General features: G+C 40.4%; 1 protein-coding gene across 4 annotated transcripts in view; it reads right to left on the bottom strand.

Annotated features, from left to right (window-relative positions):
* The window catches only part of kiaa1109 (KIAA1109 ortholog), a 438,508-nt gene that overhangs the window by 300,999 nt on the left and 119,773 nt on the right, over positions 1-17,736 (bottom strand). For all 4 annotated transcript variants that reach the window (XM_048546322.2, XM_048546500.2, XM_048546414.2 and 1 more), the window contains exon 15: positions 11,673-11,790. In XM_048546322.2, coding sequence (XP_048402279.2) covers positions 11,673-11,790 — 118 coding nt within the window. The remainder of the gene's footprint in view (positions 1-11,672; positions 11,791-17,736) is intronic.

The raw sequence follows: 17,736 nt of genomic DNA on the forward strand, positions 1-17,736 counted from the left end.
AGACTTTTGCTGAAAGATTAGCATGTAAAATTAAGGCACAGGCCAAATGGCTTACTCCTGCGACTATTTTCTCTGCTCCGATGTCCATGTTAATTGGTAATGGGAAGACAATGAGGATATTTTTTTCAAAGCAGGGAACCATAAGAAATTGCAACTCTGTTAAATTATACCTTTTAGAATAGTTTTAGAATTATTTATTCAAAATAGATAGGGATGATGGCACTGCAGCACACAATGTTTCTCTCTCTCTCCAGAAATGCTAGCACAGTGTCATTTTGTACAAATGCTGGAGGAAGTAAATTTCTAAGCTGATGAATGCAATTCAAATAGGCGGGCAGCTTTCTCCTTGACGGTGGTGGCATTTTCAGCAACATTGGACCCCACTCATCCAGGAAAATGAAAAGTGAAAAGTATTTCATCATAGTCTGACTTATGCATTTTAAATAGGGCAGGATTTTGGGAGTCAAGTAGTGAGTTACTCACCACACATTTCCCGGTTTTGTTGAAATAAAGAAATATGAAAAAGGTCAAGGGCCGATATTTGGGAGATAACAGTATTACCGGTATAAAGGTGGGAAGAGAAATCATTGTAGGCACTTTGGCTACAAGTAAATCAAATTCTAATGAGGTCAGTGCAAAACCAACATAGTTGGATGATACTGGATAGAGAAGAGACTCATGTGGTCAACCATGCCAAAGACTACAGACTACACAAACAAGAATGAGCAGTCATTCAATCCTTTAAGCCTGTTCTACCATTTTATAATGATTACACTTGATTTGGGTTGTAGCCTCTACTTTATTGTCTACCTTTATGTCTTTTGACTTCTTTATAGAAAACAATCTAATTCAACTTTGTAAGTATTCAATGGTCCTGCGTCCACTGTTCTCTGGGAAAGAAAACAGGTTAACAATACTCCAAGAGGAAACAAAAAATGTGATCTCCATCTTTATAAGTGATCCTTATTTTTAAAACTAGGTCTCTTGTTCTAGTCTCCTCCTAGATTGACAACAGGTCAATCAGGACTACAGGGACATTTTACCTTTGAGAAAGTCATGTAGTTACAAATGACTTTAGGTGAGAGTGACTTCAATATTACAGGGTGACTGCATGAGTGCGGTGGGGGGGGGGGGGGGTGGAGAACAGAGTGAGGGAACATATGAATGTTCTTTATTGTTAAGTTTTTACAATGGCTGCCTTTTAATGGTACATCTTAGGTACAGGTACTTGGGTACAAATCTTGCAGAGTTAGAGATATATGTTGTTATACAGGAGGATTAAAAAGGAAAGCAGTAGCAAAGAATACATTAGAAATGAGGTAGTTATAAAATTTGAAACAGATTTACATGACAACTCAAAACAGCAGCAGCTCAGTGTTCTAGAAAGACAGACAGACAGGTGCAGATTCGCAAGGCAACAACACATTCAGTTCATCTCATCTGCAAATTTATACACTCAATATTAAAGAGACTAATGTGGACAAAGTATTCAAGTTAATCAAAGACAACAGATTAAGGCATTTATTCTGAAAAATGTTTGCAAGCAAAACAGGGTGAACATCTATTTTTAACGAGCATTTAGTTGTTAATGAGATAAGGGAAAAACTGGTCAAACATTCTTTCCTGCACTATTCAAGCATACCTTACAACTCTATTCCAAGGATCAATTTTGTGCATGTCAAGAGAAACAGGTGATGTCTAAGTCAGCAAAACCGATCAAGAACGGAGTTAAGTATTTTACAAAATGGCACAGCGGGAGAAGAAAGGCGATGTTACGAGAAAAAGAAATGCCACAAAGGTTCAATTGCTTGTATCATTTGCTTCAGAAGATTAAAGTGCTTCATTTCCTGATTTAACTAACAGCATAGTAATTATCCTTTGATGTGAAAGGCTGGTGTCTTTCATTATACATATTTTTGTATATTCTATAAACATGCAAAACAGTGATACTTTCCGGAATATGCAACAAGCAACATATCACGTTGGTGCAGTTTTCCTATTGTAAATTTGCAAATCTGTATTAAGTCCTACCAGGGTAGTTCAGGACTTCTACATCTAGGAATTTGCATAATAATTGGTTGGGTTAAAAGCAGTTGCCTAATCAGAATAAAAGCAGGATAAAAGCTGTTTCCATCCTGTAACAGAAACAAAAACGTCTCTATTTCAGACAGCATTCAAGGTGGCTAAAACAAAAGCAGTCCTTCCTCGCCAAATTCAAATTGAAGGATTCAAAAATGAGGTACTTTACTTCAAGCCTACGTAAATCACTTACATGGATGTTGAGGAAAATCATGTTTGTTCAATGTAGATTAACTCCAATTCAAACCCAAATCAAACCTGTGATTTAAGTTGATGTTCGTTATCATTAATTAACATGTAATTGAAAAGTTCTGAAAGCAGCATGTATAAATAGAGCAGTCAGCATGCATTTTAAAAGGGGGGGGTGTGTCTGGGGCAGAGGACAGAGGACAGAGGACTCTGTAGAGGCTAGGAGAGTTCTGTATCCAGTTGTGTCAAATTGGGAATGTCAGATCCAATGGCTCAGTGATGATTCAGGGTCCAGGTCAGCAGTTGAAGCATCTTTTCAATTCTTTAATTTTCTTGGATGACTATTAAGCTTAAATAAAATCAAAGCTCTCAGCATTTAAGGAATCTTTCTGGAGGCTTCCAGATACTACTAATTGCCAATCATATTTTTAAATTTCCTGGTTAATTCCCTCTAAGTCAGCTTTATCGGGTTTATCATGTGGTCACCAAAGTCCAACTCCAGTCCACACAGCCGCTACAACTATGTAGTCAACAGAATTTCTGGTCCATTTTGCTTGGACCTTCAAAAAAGACTTCATGAAAAATTACCTCCATAGTAAATTCTTGACTAAGTTTAGAACATGGAGAGTCAGGAGATAATTATAAGAACAAGACAGCCAACTGGCTATAGAAGAATAAAACAGGAGTAGGGCGTCAGAGGCCACACAGCGATCAGATCCAAAATGTGGGAAAGTGCTGTTTCATAAGGAACAGTGGTGTAAAGGCTTCGGAGTAGATCTGTAGCTCGGGTTGTGGGTGTTTAGGTTGGTTGGCTCGCTGAGCTGGTTTGTTGTTCCGCAGACATTTCATTACCGTGCTTGGTAACATCTTCAGTGCAGCCTCTGATGAAGCGTCGGTGTGTTTTCCCGCCTGGTTTTTAAACTCTGGAGTCCGTCGTGATGGATTGCCTCACTTCCGGGTTTCCTCCGTAGTGGAATGTATACGGGGTCAAGTTCAATGTGTTTATTAATAGCATGCTTTGTGGAGTGCCATGTTTCCAGGAATTCTCGTGCTTGTCTCTGCCTAGCCTGTCCCAGGATCTTGGTGTTGTCCCAGTCGAAGTGGTGGTCCTTTCAATCCACATCATAATCCACATGGACAAGGAGAACCACCACTTCGACTGGGACAACACCAAGATCCTGGGGCAGGCTAGGCAGAGACAAGCACGAGAATTCCTGGATGCATGGCACTCCAGGAAGCACACTATTGATAAACACATTGAACTTGACTCCATATACATTCCACTGAGGAGGAAACCCAGAAGTGAGCTAATCCGTCACGATGGACTCCAGAGTTTAAAAGCCAGGTGGGAAAACACACCGACGCTTCATCAGAGGCTGCACTGAAGATGTTACTAAGCACGGTAATGAAACATCTGCAGAACAACAAACCAACTCGGCGAGCCAACCGACCTCAACAAGAACAGTGCTGGCTGTGCAACATTTACATAAATGATTTGGAATAAATAATGGATGACACTAAATTGAATGGGTATAGCTAATAGAAAGAAATGCTTCCACAAGACACAGACAATATCAATAAAAGCTTACAGACTGACAATAATTGGCAAATTAAACTAGCACAGATGACAGTGTTTGTTTTCGGTAGGAAGAGTAAGGAGGATACATGCTTCTTATTCCTCACTTGATATACCTATGAATGTCTGGACATTTTACGTTGTTAAAGTTAGATAGCATATGAACAATTTACTTTGAATTCAAGGGTCAGGTGACCCTTTATAAATTCTGCTCAGACGGAGTCTACAGGTGCGAGACTGGACAAGCTATAATGGGTCAAACAACTTTTGAGGAGCAGGAAAGTCAACACTTTGAGCGGTTTTGGCTCGAAACGCTGAACTTCCTGCTCCTCAGATGCTGTCTGACTTGCTGCGCTTTTCCAGCCTCTCACCTATAGACTCTGACTTCCAGCATCTGCAGTCCTCATTGTCTCAAAAAAAATTTCAAAAAAACAAGACCATTGATAGAACTCATAGCTCATTGACTGTATATCTGAGGTTTTCTCGACACAATGTGCCCCCAGACATTCTATGAATTCAAAACCTGACCAAGAGGGGTATGAAGACAGCAGCTTATTTTAATCAAATGTGAACAGTTACTTTCATCATCCATGGTCTGGCAGCCAGCGTCTAATGTTGTATCACGTGTGGATAATGGTGGATTGATTGTTGTGCCATGATCAAATCTAATTTGAGAAAACACATTACTCCAAGAGCAGCCAAGGGCAAGGTGGGCATGGGACTAATAAGGCACAAGAGGGCGAATCCTCCCAAGGAGAAAGGAACACTAGTTTATACAAACAGACATCTCGGGTGGTGAGAAACCAAGCTTGTCTACATTTGCAAGATTTTTCTCCACAAAAGCACACAGTCAGATCTTCATGTGAAAACCCGAAGGCTTTCAACCTTCATTTATCATCAGAGACCCAACAGAAGCAATCTGGGTGGCCTCCAATGCAACCCACCTTAAAGGTTTAAACAAGCGATTTGTTTTGTTCCTCAGTTAACAGCCTAAGTTCATGTCTGTACATTTGAAGGAAGAAACATTTTCGGTACACTTATGTCGCGGGTCATTTTGTTGAAATTGTGTAAAAACAAACGTTTTTACTCAAACTTTACAAGAAAATGTTTGTTTCACCTGTATTATTTAAAGGCGCCACACTTCAAAAAAGGTTTACTGACACCCATTCAAACTGTAAGATTTTGTTGTGGTTAACAAGGGGTAAGCAAAAGGGGGGTAATTTATCCCATATTCTTTCTGTAACACTTAAGTTGCTACCAGCAGCAAACAAATGAACAAAATCATAAAGAATGCTAACAGAGCACAGACTCACCTCTAGAGGACAGATGTGAAATGCAAAGAAGTTATATTAATGCTGCATAGTTGCAGAATGGTTACAGGACAGAAGGTGAACATTCAGCATAGAATGTCCAGGCTGGCCCACCCATCAGCCTTTTGCTTAGAGAGCCCTGGAAATGTTTCCTTTCTAGATAACTATTCAATCTCCCTTTGAAACCTACTACTGAATCTATCTCTGTATTCCAGATCCTAACCACAAACTATGTTTAAAAAATATCATGTAAATACTAATTCGGTCATTTATCAGTGTTGTTTAGTTCCTGGCCGTGTACCATTTGAAATAGTTTCTCCCTATGTACTTTATCTAGATCTCTCATGATTTTGTACACTTGCATTAAATTTTCTTTTAACCTTCTCCAAGGAAAACAATGCCAGCTTCTCTAATTTATCCTCACAACTGTAGGCTCTCATCCCTGGAACTAATTTTACCAATATTCTTCCTAAAATGTGATGACCAGAAACAGACAGAATACTTCAAATGAAGCCAAACCAGTGTATTATACACAGATTTGCTACAACTTTGGTGCTTTTGCACTCCTTCTGTCTATGAATAATGCCCAAAAACCAAGATGCATTATTAACCACTTTCTTAACCAGCCCTGCCACCTTCAACAGCTTGAGTAAAGAAACCCCCAGGTTTCTCTGCCTGGTCACCCACTTTAAAATTTTAGGTTTTATTTTATATAGCTTTTCCTCACTTCTCCTACCTCAAACTTAGCTGTATGATATTTCATTTATATGGACCGAGGGGTCTACTTCCATGCTGTACATCTTAATGACTACATGTCCACGCATTTTATAAGCCATTCTTTGTATGACCTCTTGCAACTGATCACTATTTCTTTTACATTACACACTAAGATCTACTTGTACATGCAGCATGCCCAAATCTAGATCATCAATGTATATTAATAAAAGCAGTTGTCCTCATACTGGCCCTCAGGGGTATTTCACTATAAGTAACTATGCATCAGTACTATGATGCTCCCAGTCACTGAACCAGTTTTGTATCCATTTGGCACTGTCCCTTTTATTCTAGGGCCCCCAGCTTTGCTGACAACCCATCATGTGGACTTTCGTCAAATAGAAATCTTGAATTCCACATATACCACCTCAATTCTGTTACCCTCATCGACCATCTCTCTTGCCTCAGTGAAAATACCAACTGAATTGACTAAACAGAATTTTCCTTTCAATTAGTGTGGTTTTTCCCTAATTGATCCACATTTGTCCAAGTGTCTGTCAATTCTGTCCTAGACCATCATTCCCAAACATTCTGGCTGGCTGTAGGTCCTAGCTTTTTTTTTAAAACAACATTTCTCCAGTAACTAACACCATGCCTGTAACAAAGATGAGATAATGGGAACTGCAGATGCTGGAGAATCCAAGATAATAAAATGTGAGGCTGGATGAACACAGCAGGCCAAGCAGCATCTCAGGAGCACAAAAGCTGACGTTTCGGGCCTAGACCCTTCATCAGAGAGGGTCTGATGAAGGGTCTAGGCCCGAAACGTCAGCTTTTGTGCTCCTGAGATGCTGCTTGGCCTGCTGTGTTCATCCAGCCTCACATTTTATTATCTATTATGCCTGTAACAAAGGGGGATTGGACTATTGTGATTGATGTTTCTCAGTTCTCACCTGCATATGCCTAAGTATCCTCAGATGTAACTGATCCAGTTTCAGTAGTTTAACAAACCTTAAGTATAGCCAGCCATCCCAACTCATCATCTTTATCATTTTAGTCCATCCAATGTCTCAACTGCCTCTTTGTTCACAAAAAACCTTGGTTGGACCACAAGTGGAGTACAGTGAACTGCTGTGGTCTTCCTTATTTTAAGAAAGGAAGTCAAGGTACTGTAGAAGCTGCAGAAAAGATACTGCAATTATGCCAAAACTGAGAGGCTATCCTTATCGGAAAAGATTGAACAGCCTGGTATTGTTTCTGGAAAAGAGAAAAATAAGGAATAATAAATAGAAATCTTCAAAATTGTTAAGAGATCCAATAGGACAGACACAAAGATGCGGTCTCCATTTATGAGACAGGCCTGACCTTGTACTACAAATATAAGTTAGTCATAATTAAATCCAGTAAAGAACTCAAGAGAAGTTAATTTGTTCACACCAGTTAGGATATGGAACTATCTGATGTGGTTGAGGCATTGGTGTTCTGACAGGAAAGTACGAGGAACACATGAATGAAAACAAAATAGATGGTTATGTTGATTAGGTAAATGAGCAAGATGGGACAACACTTGTGTGGAAAGGAGCCTACACACCAGCAGGAACCAGTTGGGTCGAACGGCCTGTTCCACCTGTGAAGATATTTTCTAATCAACAACTAACTCAGAGATGTCATTACACACCTGCAGCAGGTGGGACTTGATCCCAGGTCTTTTAGCTCAGTGACAGGAATGCTACCACTTGTACAAGAGCCCCTAATTGTCATTACCGGAGAAGGAAGTGAACCAGGGTAGCTGTGGTGAGGGTACCAAATCCTAACCACTAGTCAAATAGGATAGTTGCTCAAGCTCTCTGTTAATACTGCATCCTACCCAAAGATTAACATCAACCTCAAATGGCTCATCAGTTGATTTATGCACTTCCTTTTTCTTCTTTCAATGTTTTTTAAAAATTTATACTTATCTTTGTGAGGAGAGCTAGGACGACATCAAGGTTTCCAGCACATCAGAGACAAAGATTTGTCTTGGAGAGAATTGAGCTGTGCTTCCGTCGACAACGGCGGAAGCCCAGTGCCCAGTGCAGGACCTGGCACTTTCAACAAAGACTGAATTATAGAGACTGGCACAATGTGGTCTCATGGTGGCAGCAGTGGCCGTAAAGAGAAGATAGCAACAAAGACTGGCGACATGTTTCTGCAGTGGTGGCACAGCAAAAGGACTCGGGGCTGACCAAATGCTTTGTACTGATGTTGGTCTCAGCATTCAAGAGGATAAGCCAGGATCCACACCCGTGGATAAGCACTTAAGATGGCCTATACTGTTGAGCGTGTCAAGCAGCGTCACAGGAGCCTGCTGTGTTCGTCCAGCTCCACACTTTGTTATCTTGGATTCTCCAGCATCTGCAGTTCCCATTATCTCTGTTGTGTCTGCTTAACCCAGTTAAAGTTATTAGGGAGAGTAAGAAATAAATGTTTAAAAGTGAATATACTTAGGAATTCTTTAATTAACAATTACAGGGATACAGGAAATCTGCATCAAAACTGGGGAAATTGTTCTTTTATAAATACTGGTCAAACAGACCACAAAATCAAATTAATTATTCCCAACTGTCTTTACAAATAAAGGCTGAGACAATTCCAACTTGATCAAATTGACTTCGGAATGCAAGATATATAGAGGTTAGTAAATGATATGCTACAAGGGAATGCAAAATAGTAACATAAAATTTGAGCATTATCAAGATTAAAAGTGAATCCTTTACTATTAATGTCCACTGTTCAGCTGAGTAAGTCATATCTTTCACTGCTACTTCAAGGTTGTAATACACTCCATTATCAACATGCTCACAAAAACTATGAGAGCCAATGACTCTTTTTTGCCATCAGCATCATTTGACCTTCTATTCTATGAGGTTCACCCGGCTGACCTCATTACAATCACTACAATAATTAACATAACTTCTTGTTGCGTAATTCTTTTACTAAGAACTTGGATCCCACATTTTGCCTGCTTTCTTAAAAAAAATTACAATCCTGGCGAGGAACCAGTAATGTATATTTGGCAGTTTTATCCAGGATCACACGAGGGCCTTCCTCATAGTTTCCGTAACAAAATCTGACATCTTAATATAAATTGCTCATAGATGCAATCAGGGAATAACTAAAACCTTGTTTTAAAAAAAAATGCCTCCTCTCATTAGACTATCAAGTCATTTTCCACTACCAAACTACAGCAAACTGGTCTTGTAGATCTCCACTAGAAAGAAGGTAGCAGCAAACCTATCGGACAAGTCACGCGATGTGATGAGCAGCAAGAGTTCCTCTCATAATATGGTGGCAAGGAGGAGGAGTACAGACTTTATTCAGCTGCCTCCTATATCCTGGAGATTTCTTCAAACACAATTGTACAAAGGCTTATCTTGCAGACAGTAAGCAGTCGGAAGAGCTGAACATTTGTGAATCCTACAAAAGTGAACCTTGAGGAAATATTAACCGGCAATTCTGTCTTATTCATGTTGTAAAGAACATATCAAATTTGATACGAGCAAGAGCGAACTAGGATTACAAAGACAAAAAATAGAAAAAGTGCTGAAGAAACTCAGAAGGTTTGGGTCCAGTGTTCCTTCATCAGAACTGAAAACAGCCTGGAGAGGGAGGGGTGGGAGAATGGTTGGGTGAGAAGGTGCGGGGCGGGGGGGGGGGGGGGGGGGGTAGAAAGAGGAGAGTGACAGACAAAAGGGACGCAGACAAAGGGACAGCTGAAGGTAAGATGGGGGAGAAAAAAAATGTTGCATGTGTTCTAATGGCAAGTGTGAATAGTTGAAAATAGACTGGCTCTGCTGGGAACAACCCACAGAGATCCTGGGGGTGTGGAGGTAAAAACGTGAAACAAAGTGTCCACACTCAAATTGTTAAACTCAATCTTGAGTACTGTAAGAACCCTATGCAGAAAGTGAGGTACTGTTCCTCTAGCTTGGATTGAGCTTCACAGGAGCACAACAGGCCTGAGACAGAAACATTGGCATGGAACATGATGGATTCCACAAAACAGTCACCCGGTCTGTGTTCTATCTCCTCCTATCTCCTGTAAGTAGTAAGTGCCACTGACTAGTCTGCAGGCGTCCCTTCAACTGATGGTGTGTGTGGCGTCTTGGTTTGTGAGGCGGAATGAGGTAAACAGGTAAAAGGTGCACCTTCTGCAATTGTGTAGTTGCAATAATGCTGAGATAGCACAACCTCAAGGAGATATGTGCTCTTCATTTGCTTATAATTCAAAGACAGCAAACAAGTATTATCAGTTATCGATGCCAAAAAAAACCTCTGGGCCTGATTTGAATAGGTTAAACATCTTGTTCACATTGCAGTGTTGTTTCAAAGTACATGTCTCTACATTAAAGCAATTTAACACTGGAAGGTATTCCATTATAAATCTGAATGCATGTTTATAATGAGAATAGTTGTACACCAAAAAGATCAGTGGTGAAGGATAGAGGAACTAAAACTAGTCTTTAAATATTTTACATTTTTAGTAACAGAGACATTACAAAACATATCGTTCCAAATATAGCAATTCCTGGGTGCAATCTGTTCCAAATAAAGGAGTGGTCGACTAAATAATAAGGGCTCTTTTGGCACTGTGAACCTCTGAATCAAAAGGGCCAGGTTTGATTGTCTCCCACCCTGAAGGTCCATCACAAAATGTCCAAATAGGCTGATTCAAAATATCAACTCCGTCACTTGCTTCATTATAAACAGAAACTGCTCATGCAAATATACAATCACACATTCAGCAGATGGAACTGGAGTGCTTCGGTCTTGTATTTCCTGCATCTTCACCCGTACTATTCAGAAATTCATTAGATCCAACCTACTGTGCTTCCAAATTTGACCAACAGATTTGCATATTTATAGTTAAATTAGAAACAAAGTATTATGCAAAAAAAAAACAAGAGCAGTAAAAACGTAAAATCACCCTCGTCCCACTGGACCATCAGGCTGCTCTCGCCTTTGAGATACACAACTGATAGTTATCTAACCTGAGGATCACAATGCCTCAAGCAAAGGGAGAGAATGAGTAGCAGAGTCTTTTATGGTCCTCAACCAATATGGAATTGAATCCACTGACTGCTCAGTTGGCTGGACGGCTGATCTGTGACACAGAATATCACCTGAGTGGGTTCAATTCTCGTACCAGCTGAGCTCATCGTGAAGAAATTTCCTTCCGAACCTCTCCCTTTCCCTGAGGCATGATGACCCTCAGTTTAAACCATTACCACTTGTATCTCTCTAATGATAGAAGAGACCAATGGCTAATTGGAATATGGCAACTGCCTTTGAAAAATGTACATACTATTTTAAACATTGATACAATGGTACCTTTGCACCCAGTTGAACTGTTGCTTCATCCTCCAATTCACCGTAACTAAAGACATTATTTAGTCTTGATTCAACACGCACAATGCCAGGAAAAAAAAGTGCAAAATGGAAACCATCCACGTAAATATTTCACACTGAAATTTATCCCATGTGTGCAATGTCACCAATGGCAGGAAGCAGCAGCTATAATTTTACAAGTTTTCACCAGCAATAAATTATAATAATCTATAAAGTACAAAAATCTATAAAACAATAGATGTATTTCAAATCTCCCTTCACCTGAAAATTGCACATGACACTCCATAACCAATATTGGTAATGGACAGTCTGTATGTTTGTAGAATAAACATATCCCCAACAAAGCTTTAACAGATATCAGTTAAAGTAATACCAATTGCAATTTATGCCTTTTTAGCCAATTCAAATTCGCTTACCAGTAAAGAAGTTCTTCTGGGCAAAAATAAAGTGGTATGTTGCTTTATACACTTCAATTTCACACTGCCACTCTTGAGGCATGTTCCATATTCTTTGGTAAAAAGCATTGAGATGGAACTAAAAAGATAGTTAAGGTAGAACAGAAATTAACTGTGGAATAGAAAATGGCAAGAATTAACAATGTGATCAAACACAAACATAACTAGTATTTCAGTAGTTCAAACAATGCTACTTGCTATAGATAACAAAGCTAATGTGTAACGTACTAAATTAAAAAATTAAATATTAAAATCAAATTGAATTATGAAATTAAAAGTAGACGTTAAGCCATGGGCAGCAGAGGTTGGATGACCTCAAGTGAAGACAGGGCAGAATTTGACAGATCAGCCATTACAATATGGAGTCCAGATGTGGAAAAAAGAAAGTAAAAAATGGAGTTGATGACTTGAGAAAGGGTAAAATGATGCAATGTTACAGAGATACAAGTATGTTGTTTTAGAGATTGCACAAAATGTCTAATAACAAGTTTATAAATAGGCTGGCTTAATTTCAGAATATTGCGAGGAAGAGGGATGGAGTCAGTAGATAAGAAATGGCATTTTGAGTAGGAAGCAAAGCGTATGTGTTCAGTCTACCCAATATTTAGTTGGAGAAAATCTTTATTCCACCAGTACTGATATTAGACTAGTAGTCTGATACTGTAGCAACAATGGAAGAACGAAGAATAGTGACGTAGAGCTGGATGTCATCTATAATTACGTCAAAGGTAACTCTGCTTCTGCACGTCAACAATGAGCACCACTGAGGTGAAGAATGGAATACATCCTTGGGAAACACTGGGGTTAACACTGTGGAGGGAGCACAAGAAACCACTGCAATTAAGTACGTGGCTTCAATCAGATGGATAAGAACAGAACCAGGTGAGAATACTGCACAAGAATGGAGAAGCATTGGTGGAAGGGTCACCAGATTTGAAACGTTAACTCTGTTTTATCCCTTCAAAGATGCTGCCAGGCCTGCTGAGCTTTTCCAGGAACTTGATTTTGTTCTTGATTTACAGCATCCACAGTTCTTTCAGTTTTTATTAAGCATTACAGGAGGATGGTATCAACAGTCACCGAGGTTGTAGACAAGTTGAGAAGGACAAGGAAGAACCATTTATACTTGTCTCAGTCAGCACTGGTATCATGTGAGAAATTGAAAAGAGCTGTTTCAGTACTGACAAAGATAGAACCCTGACTGGAATGACTGAAACATGGAGTTCGAAGAAAGATGGGCGTTGATTTGGAAGGCAACAATGCATTCAAGGATCTTGAACAGGAAATGGGGATTTTTGTATTCATTTACTCATGGGATGTAGGCATTGCTGGCTCAGCCAGTATTTATTGCTCATTCCTTGTTACCTTTCAGAAGATGGCTGTGAGCTGCCCTTTTAAAACGATACAGTCCATTTTGTGTTGGGACATCTGCAATGCCATTACAAAGGCAGCATTTAATATGGGAGAAGGAATGTCTTGTTACAGATGTGCAAGAATTGGTGATGCCACATGTGCAGTACTGCATGCAGTTCTGGCTGCCCTCCTATAGAAAAGATATGACTAAACTGGAAAAAGTGCAGAAAAGATTTACTACGATGCTACCTGGGCTGGTAGATCTGAGTTATAAAGGAGAGTTGGATAGGCTGGGATTTTTTTTTTCCCACTGGAGCATAGGGCACAAATGGGCAACCTTAGCCGTCTATAAAATCCTGAGAGACATGGATGAGGTAGCTAGCCAATAGCTTTTCCCCATGGTAGGGGAGTCTACAAATAGAGGTCATAGGTGAGAGGGAAGAAATATAAAAAGGGTCCAAAGGGCAAATTTTCCCATACAGAGGGTGGTGAATATCTGGAACAGGCTGTCAAAGGTAGTGGTGGAAGCACGGACAATTTCAGCATTAAAGAAACATTTAGGCAGGTACATGGATGACAACAGACAATAGGCAATAGGTGCAGGAGTAAGCCATTCAGCCCTTCAGCCAGCACCACCATTCATTATGATCATGGCTGATCATCCACAATCAGTATCCTGTTCCTGCCTTATCCCCATAACCCTTGATTCCAATATCTTTCAGAGCTCTAACAATCTCCTTCTTGAAAGTATCCAGAGACTTGGCCTCCACTGCCTTCTGGGGCACAGCATTCCATATATCCACCACTCTCTGGGTGAAGAGGTTTTCCCCCAACTCTGTTCTAAATGGCCTACCCCTTAAACTGTGTCCTCTGGTTCTAGACTCACCCATCAGTGGAAACATGCTTCCTGCCTCCAGTGTCCAATCCCTTAATAATCTTATATGTCTCAATCAGATCCCCTCTCATCCTTCTAAACTCAAGCCCAGCCGCTCCAATCTTTCAACATATGATAGTCCTGCCATTCCAGGAATTAACCTCGTGAACATACGCTGCACTCCCTCAATAGCAAGAATGTCCTTCCTCAAATTTGGAGACCAAAACTGCACATAATACTCCAGGTACGGTCTCACCAGGGCCCTGTACAGCTGCAGAAGGACTTCTTTGCTTCTCTACTCAATTCCTCTTGTTATGAAGGCTAGCATGCCATCAGCTTTCTTCAATGCCTGCTGTACCTGCATGTTTGCTTTCTTTGACTGATGTACAAGAACACCTAGATCTCATTTTACTTCCCCTTGCCTAACTTGACTCCATTTAGATATTAATCTGTTCGGTATGGGATAGGTATGGAGGGATATGGACCAAACGGAGGCAAATAGGGCCTAGTTTAAATTGTGAAAACTGGACAACATGGGCAAGTTGGGCCATAGGATTTGTTTTCATGTGGTAGACCTCTATGAATCTATGAATCTAGGAAGTTCCAGGATTTTGAACCAATGACATTGCAATACAGGAACACATTCTAAGCCTGGATAGAGAACATTCCTACCTGTGAGCTTTATGTCACAAAGTGATATGATGGACGGAAAGTGGTTTATGAAGCAGCTGAAGATGGTTGGATTACAGGATTTCCTGCAGAGGTGTCCTCAAACTAAGGTGACTGACCTCCAAAAATGGCAACAATCTCCCTTTGACTCTGATACCCCAACGTGTGGAGAGTTTTACCCACAATTTCAATTTTATTCCAGTTTTGTTAGAGATTTTTGATGCCATATTTATTCAAATGATTTCAAGGATAATGATCCTCATCTCATTTCTGGAATTCAGTAGTTTTGGTTTGAAACAGGGCTGTAATGAGGTGAGGAGTAAATGGCCCTGGGAGAGCCCAAGGTGAATGCCAATGAACAGACTATTGCGAAGCAAGTACTGTTTTGTTAGTACCTGGTACCTTCCATCACTTTAGGGATGATCAAGAGTAGGCTGATGGGTTTGTAAGCAGCCAGGTTTGAATCCCACCATAGCAGATGGTGGAATTTGAATTCAATAAACATCTGGAATTAAGAATCTTATGATGACTGTGAATCCATTGCCAATTGTCAGATAAGCCCGCCTGTTCACTAATGTCCTTTAGGGAAGGAAACTGCCATGCTTACTTGGTCTAGACTACATGTCGCTCCAGACCAACAGCAATGTGGCTGACTCCTAACAGCGCTCTGGGCAATTAGGGATGGGCAATAAATACTGCCTAGTCAGCGACGTCCTCATCCCGTGAATGAATAAAAGGGTGTATTTGTCCTTTTTTTTGGGTACAGAACACAACTGGGCAATTTTCCACACGATCAAACAGATGCCAATGTTATAACTATACTGAAACAGCTTGGCTGGGCACAGCAGGTTCTACACTGTGTCTTCAGTATCACTGCCAAAATGTTTTCAGGTCCTATAACCTTTTCAGCATCCAGTACCTCCAACCATTTATCAATGTCATGATTTGTGAATCACATTGGCTAAATTCTGACATCTGTCACGTCGGGTGCTTGTGGATGTTCCATTTGGCCCTTCTGACTGAAGATTCTTGAGAATCCTTGAGCCTTATCATTAGCACTGCTAGAATCTTTGCAGCCCTCACTGGTGTCCGGTGAGTTACTTAATTGTCCACTAGCATTCACGACTAGAGGTGGCAGGACTGCAGAGCTTAGATGTGAACCACTGGATGTAGAATTGCTTAGCTCTGTATGTTACTTGCTGCTTATGTTGTTTAGCATGCAAGTAGCCCTGTTTTGTCACTTCATGAGCTTTGCATTTTTAAGCATGCCTGGCATGTCCTCCTGCACTGTCCATTGAACCAGGATTGACTTCATGCCTAGATGTTTAAGTTACACTGGGTGATATGCTGGGCCACGATGTTTCATATTACGTTGGCAGTACAATTCAGCTGCTGCTGATGGCCCAGTCTCTCATTGATGTTCAGTCTTGTGTTGCCAGATCTGTTCAAAGGCAGATTGGTGAGAATGAGGTCTAGTATTTCTTCCTCTTGTTGGTTTCCTCACCACCTGCCACAAACTCAGTGTAGCAGGTATGTCTAGGACCCAACGAGCTCTATCTGTCAAGCCACTCTTGATGGTGGACATTGAAACTCACTGCCCAGAGTACATTTTGCAGTTCTCACTGTGCTTCCTCCATGAGATCTTCAACATGAAACAGCACTGATTCATCAAAGGTTCTGCGGGACATGGTAATGAGTAGGTGGTTTCCTTTTCCATGTTTGACTTGATGTTATGAGATTTCATGAGATCTGGAGACAACGTTAATGCTGATGGGAAAGGTCATACCCACGGATGGTGATGCTGCTGTCTGGAGTGTGGTAATTAAGGTATGATGTCATAAGTATGGCTATGCCAGGCTGTTGCTCGACTTGTCGGTAAGACAACTCTCCAAGTTTTGGCACTAGCCCCTAGATGTTGGAAAGGAGGATTTAACAGGGTTGTGTTTGCCGCTCTTATTGCCATTGACTTATTCGTTGACAGGTAGTCTGCCTGGTTTCGTTCCTATTTTCCTTTTATAGCAGTTGATCTAACTGAATGGTTTGCTGGGTCATTTCAGAGGGCATGTAAGAGTCAGTCACATTGCTGTGGATTTGAATTCACCCATAGGGCAGTTGTAGATGGAAAAGTAATTTCCAAAATCTGCAGAATCATGAGCTTGCTTTTTTTTTAAAAAAAATGAGGGATAATGGCGGCAGATGACAAAGAACATCTTTTGCAAAAGAATTATTAACAACATTGACTAACATGGGGGCCGGGAAAGGCAGATGGGTGATCAGACGGCTACGATTTTAGTGACAAAGAGCTCCTTAAACTTGATGCCATGAGATGTGGGTAGAGATAACAAGGGAGATGTGTTGTGTAATTTGCTATCTTCTAATCTCCAGTACTGTTCTGGATTCTGGGAAATAAAAGTCAAAGCCAGTAAAGTATAATTGGAGCAAATCTATTCCACGTTTGGAAGTTGAATGCTAATTACATCCTAAAACTTGCACCACATTAATTAGAATTTGCAATAGTATAACTACAATCACAAGAAAGTAAATTTTACAAATTTGAATTGCTTAGGCAATTGTCATGAAATTTTCTGAACACTATTTAAAGCTTTCGTGTTCGAAAAGAACCAGTGCAGAAATGTAAATTTTTCAGACAATTTCACTGGCATCCATTCATCAATGAAGCAATCATATGAAATCAAGTATGCAGATAATGCTCTGATTCACTAAATTCAGGGAGACGATGACCGCGTGGTATTATTGCTGCTAATCCAGAGACACACTTAATATTCTGGGGACCTGAGTTTGAATCCTGCCACTGCAGATGGTGGAATCTGAATTCAATAAATATCTGGAATTAAGGACATAATGATGACCATGAAACCATCGTCGACCGTCGGAAAAACCAATCTGGTTCACTAATGTCCTTTAGGGGAGGAACCTGCCATCCTTATCTGGCCTGGCCTACTACATGCAACTCTCGAACCACAACAATGTGACTGATTCTTAACTGCCCTCTGAGCAATTAGGGACGGGCAATAAATGCTGCCTAGCCAGTGACACCCTCATCTCAGGAATGGATAAAAACAAAAATGAATGAAGAAAAATTCACAGAAATGCAGAGGCACCAACTCA

This window comes from Stegostoma tigrinum, chromosome 1 (assembly GCF_030684315.1).
Source record: "Stegostoma tigrinum isolate sSteTig4 chromosome 1, sSteTig4.hap1, whole genome shotgun sequence".
Classification (NCBI taxonomy): Eukaryota; Metazoa; Chordata; class Chondrichthyes; order Orectolobiformes; family Stegostomatidae; genus Stegostoma; species Stegostoma tigrinum.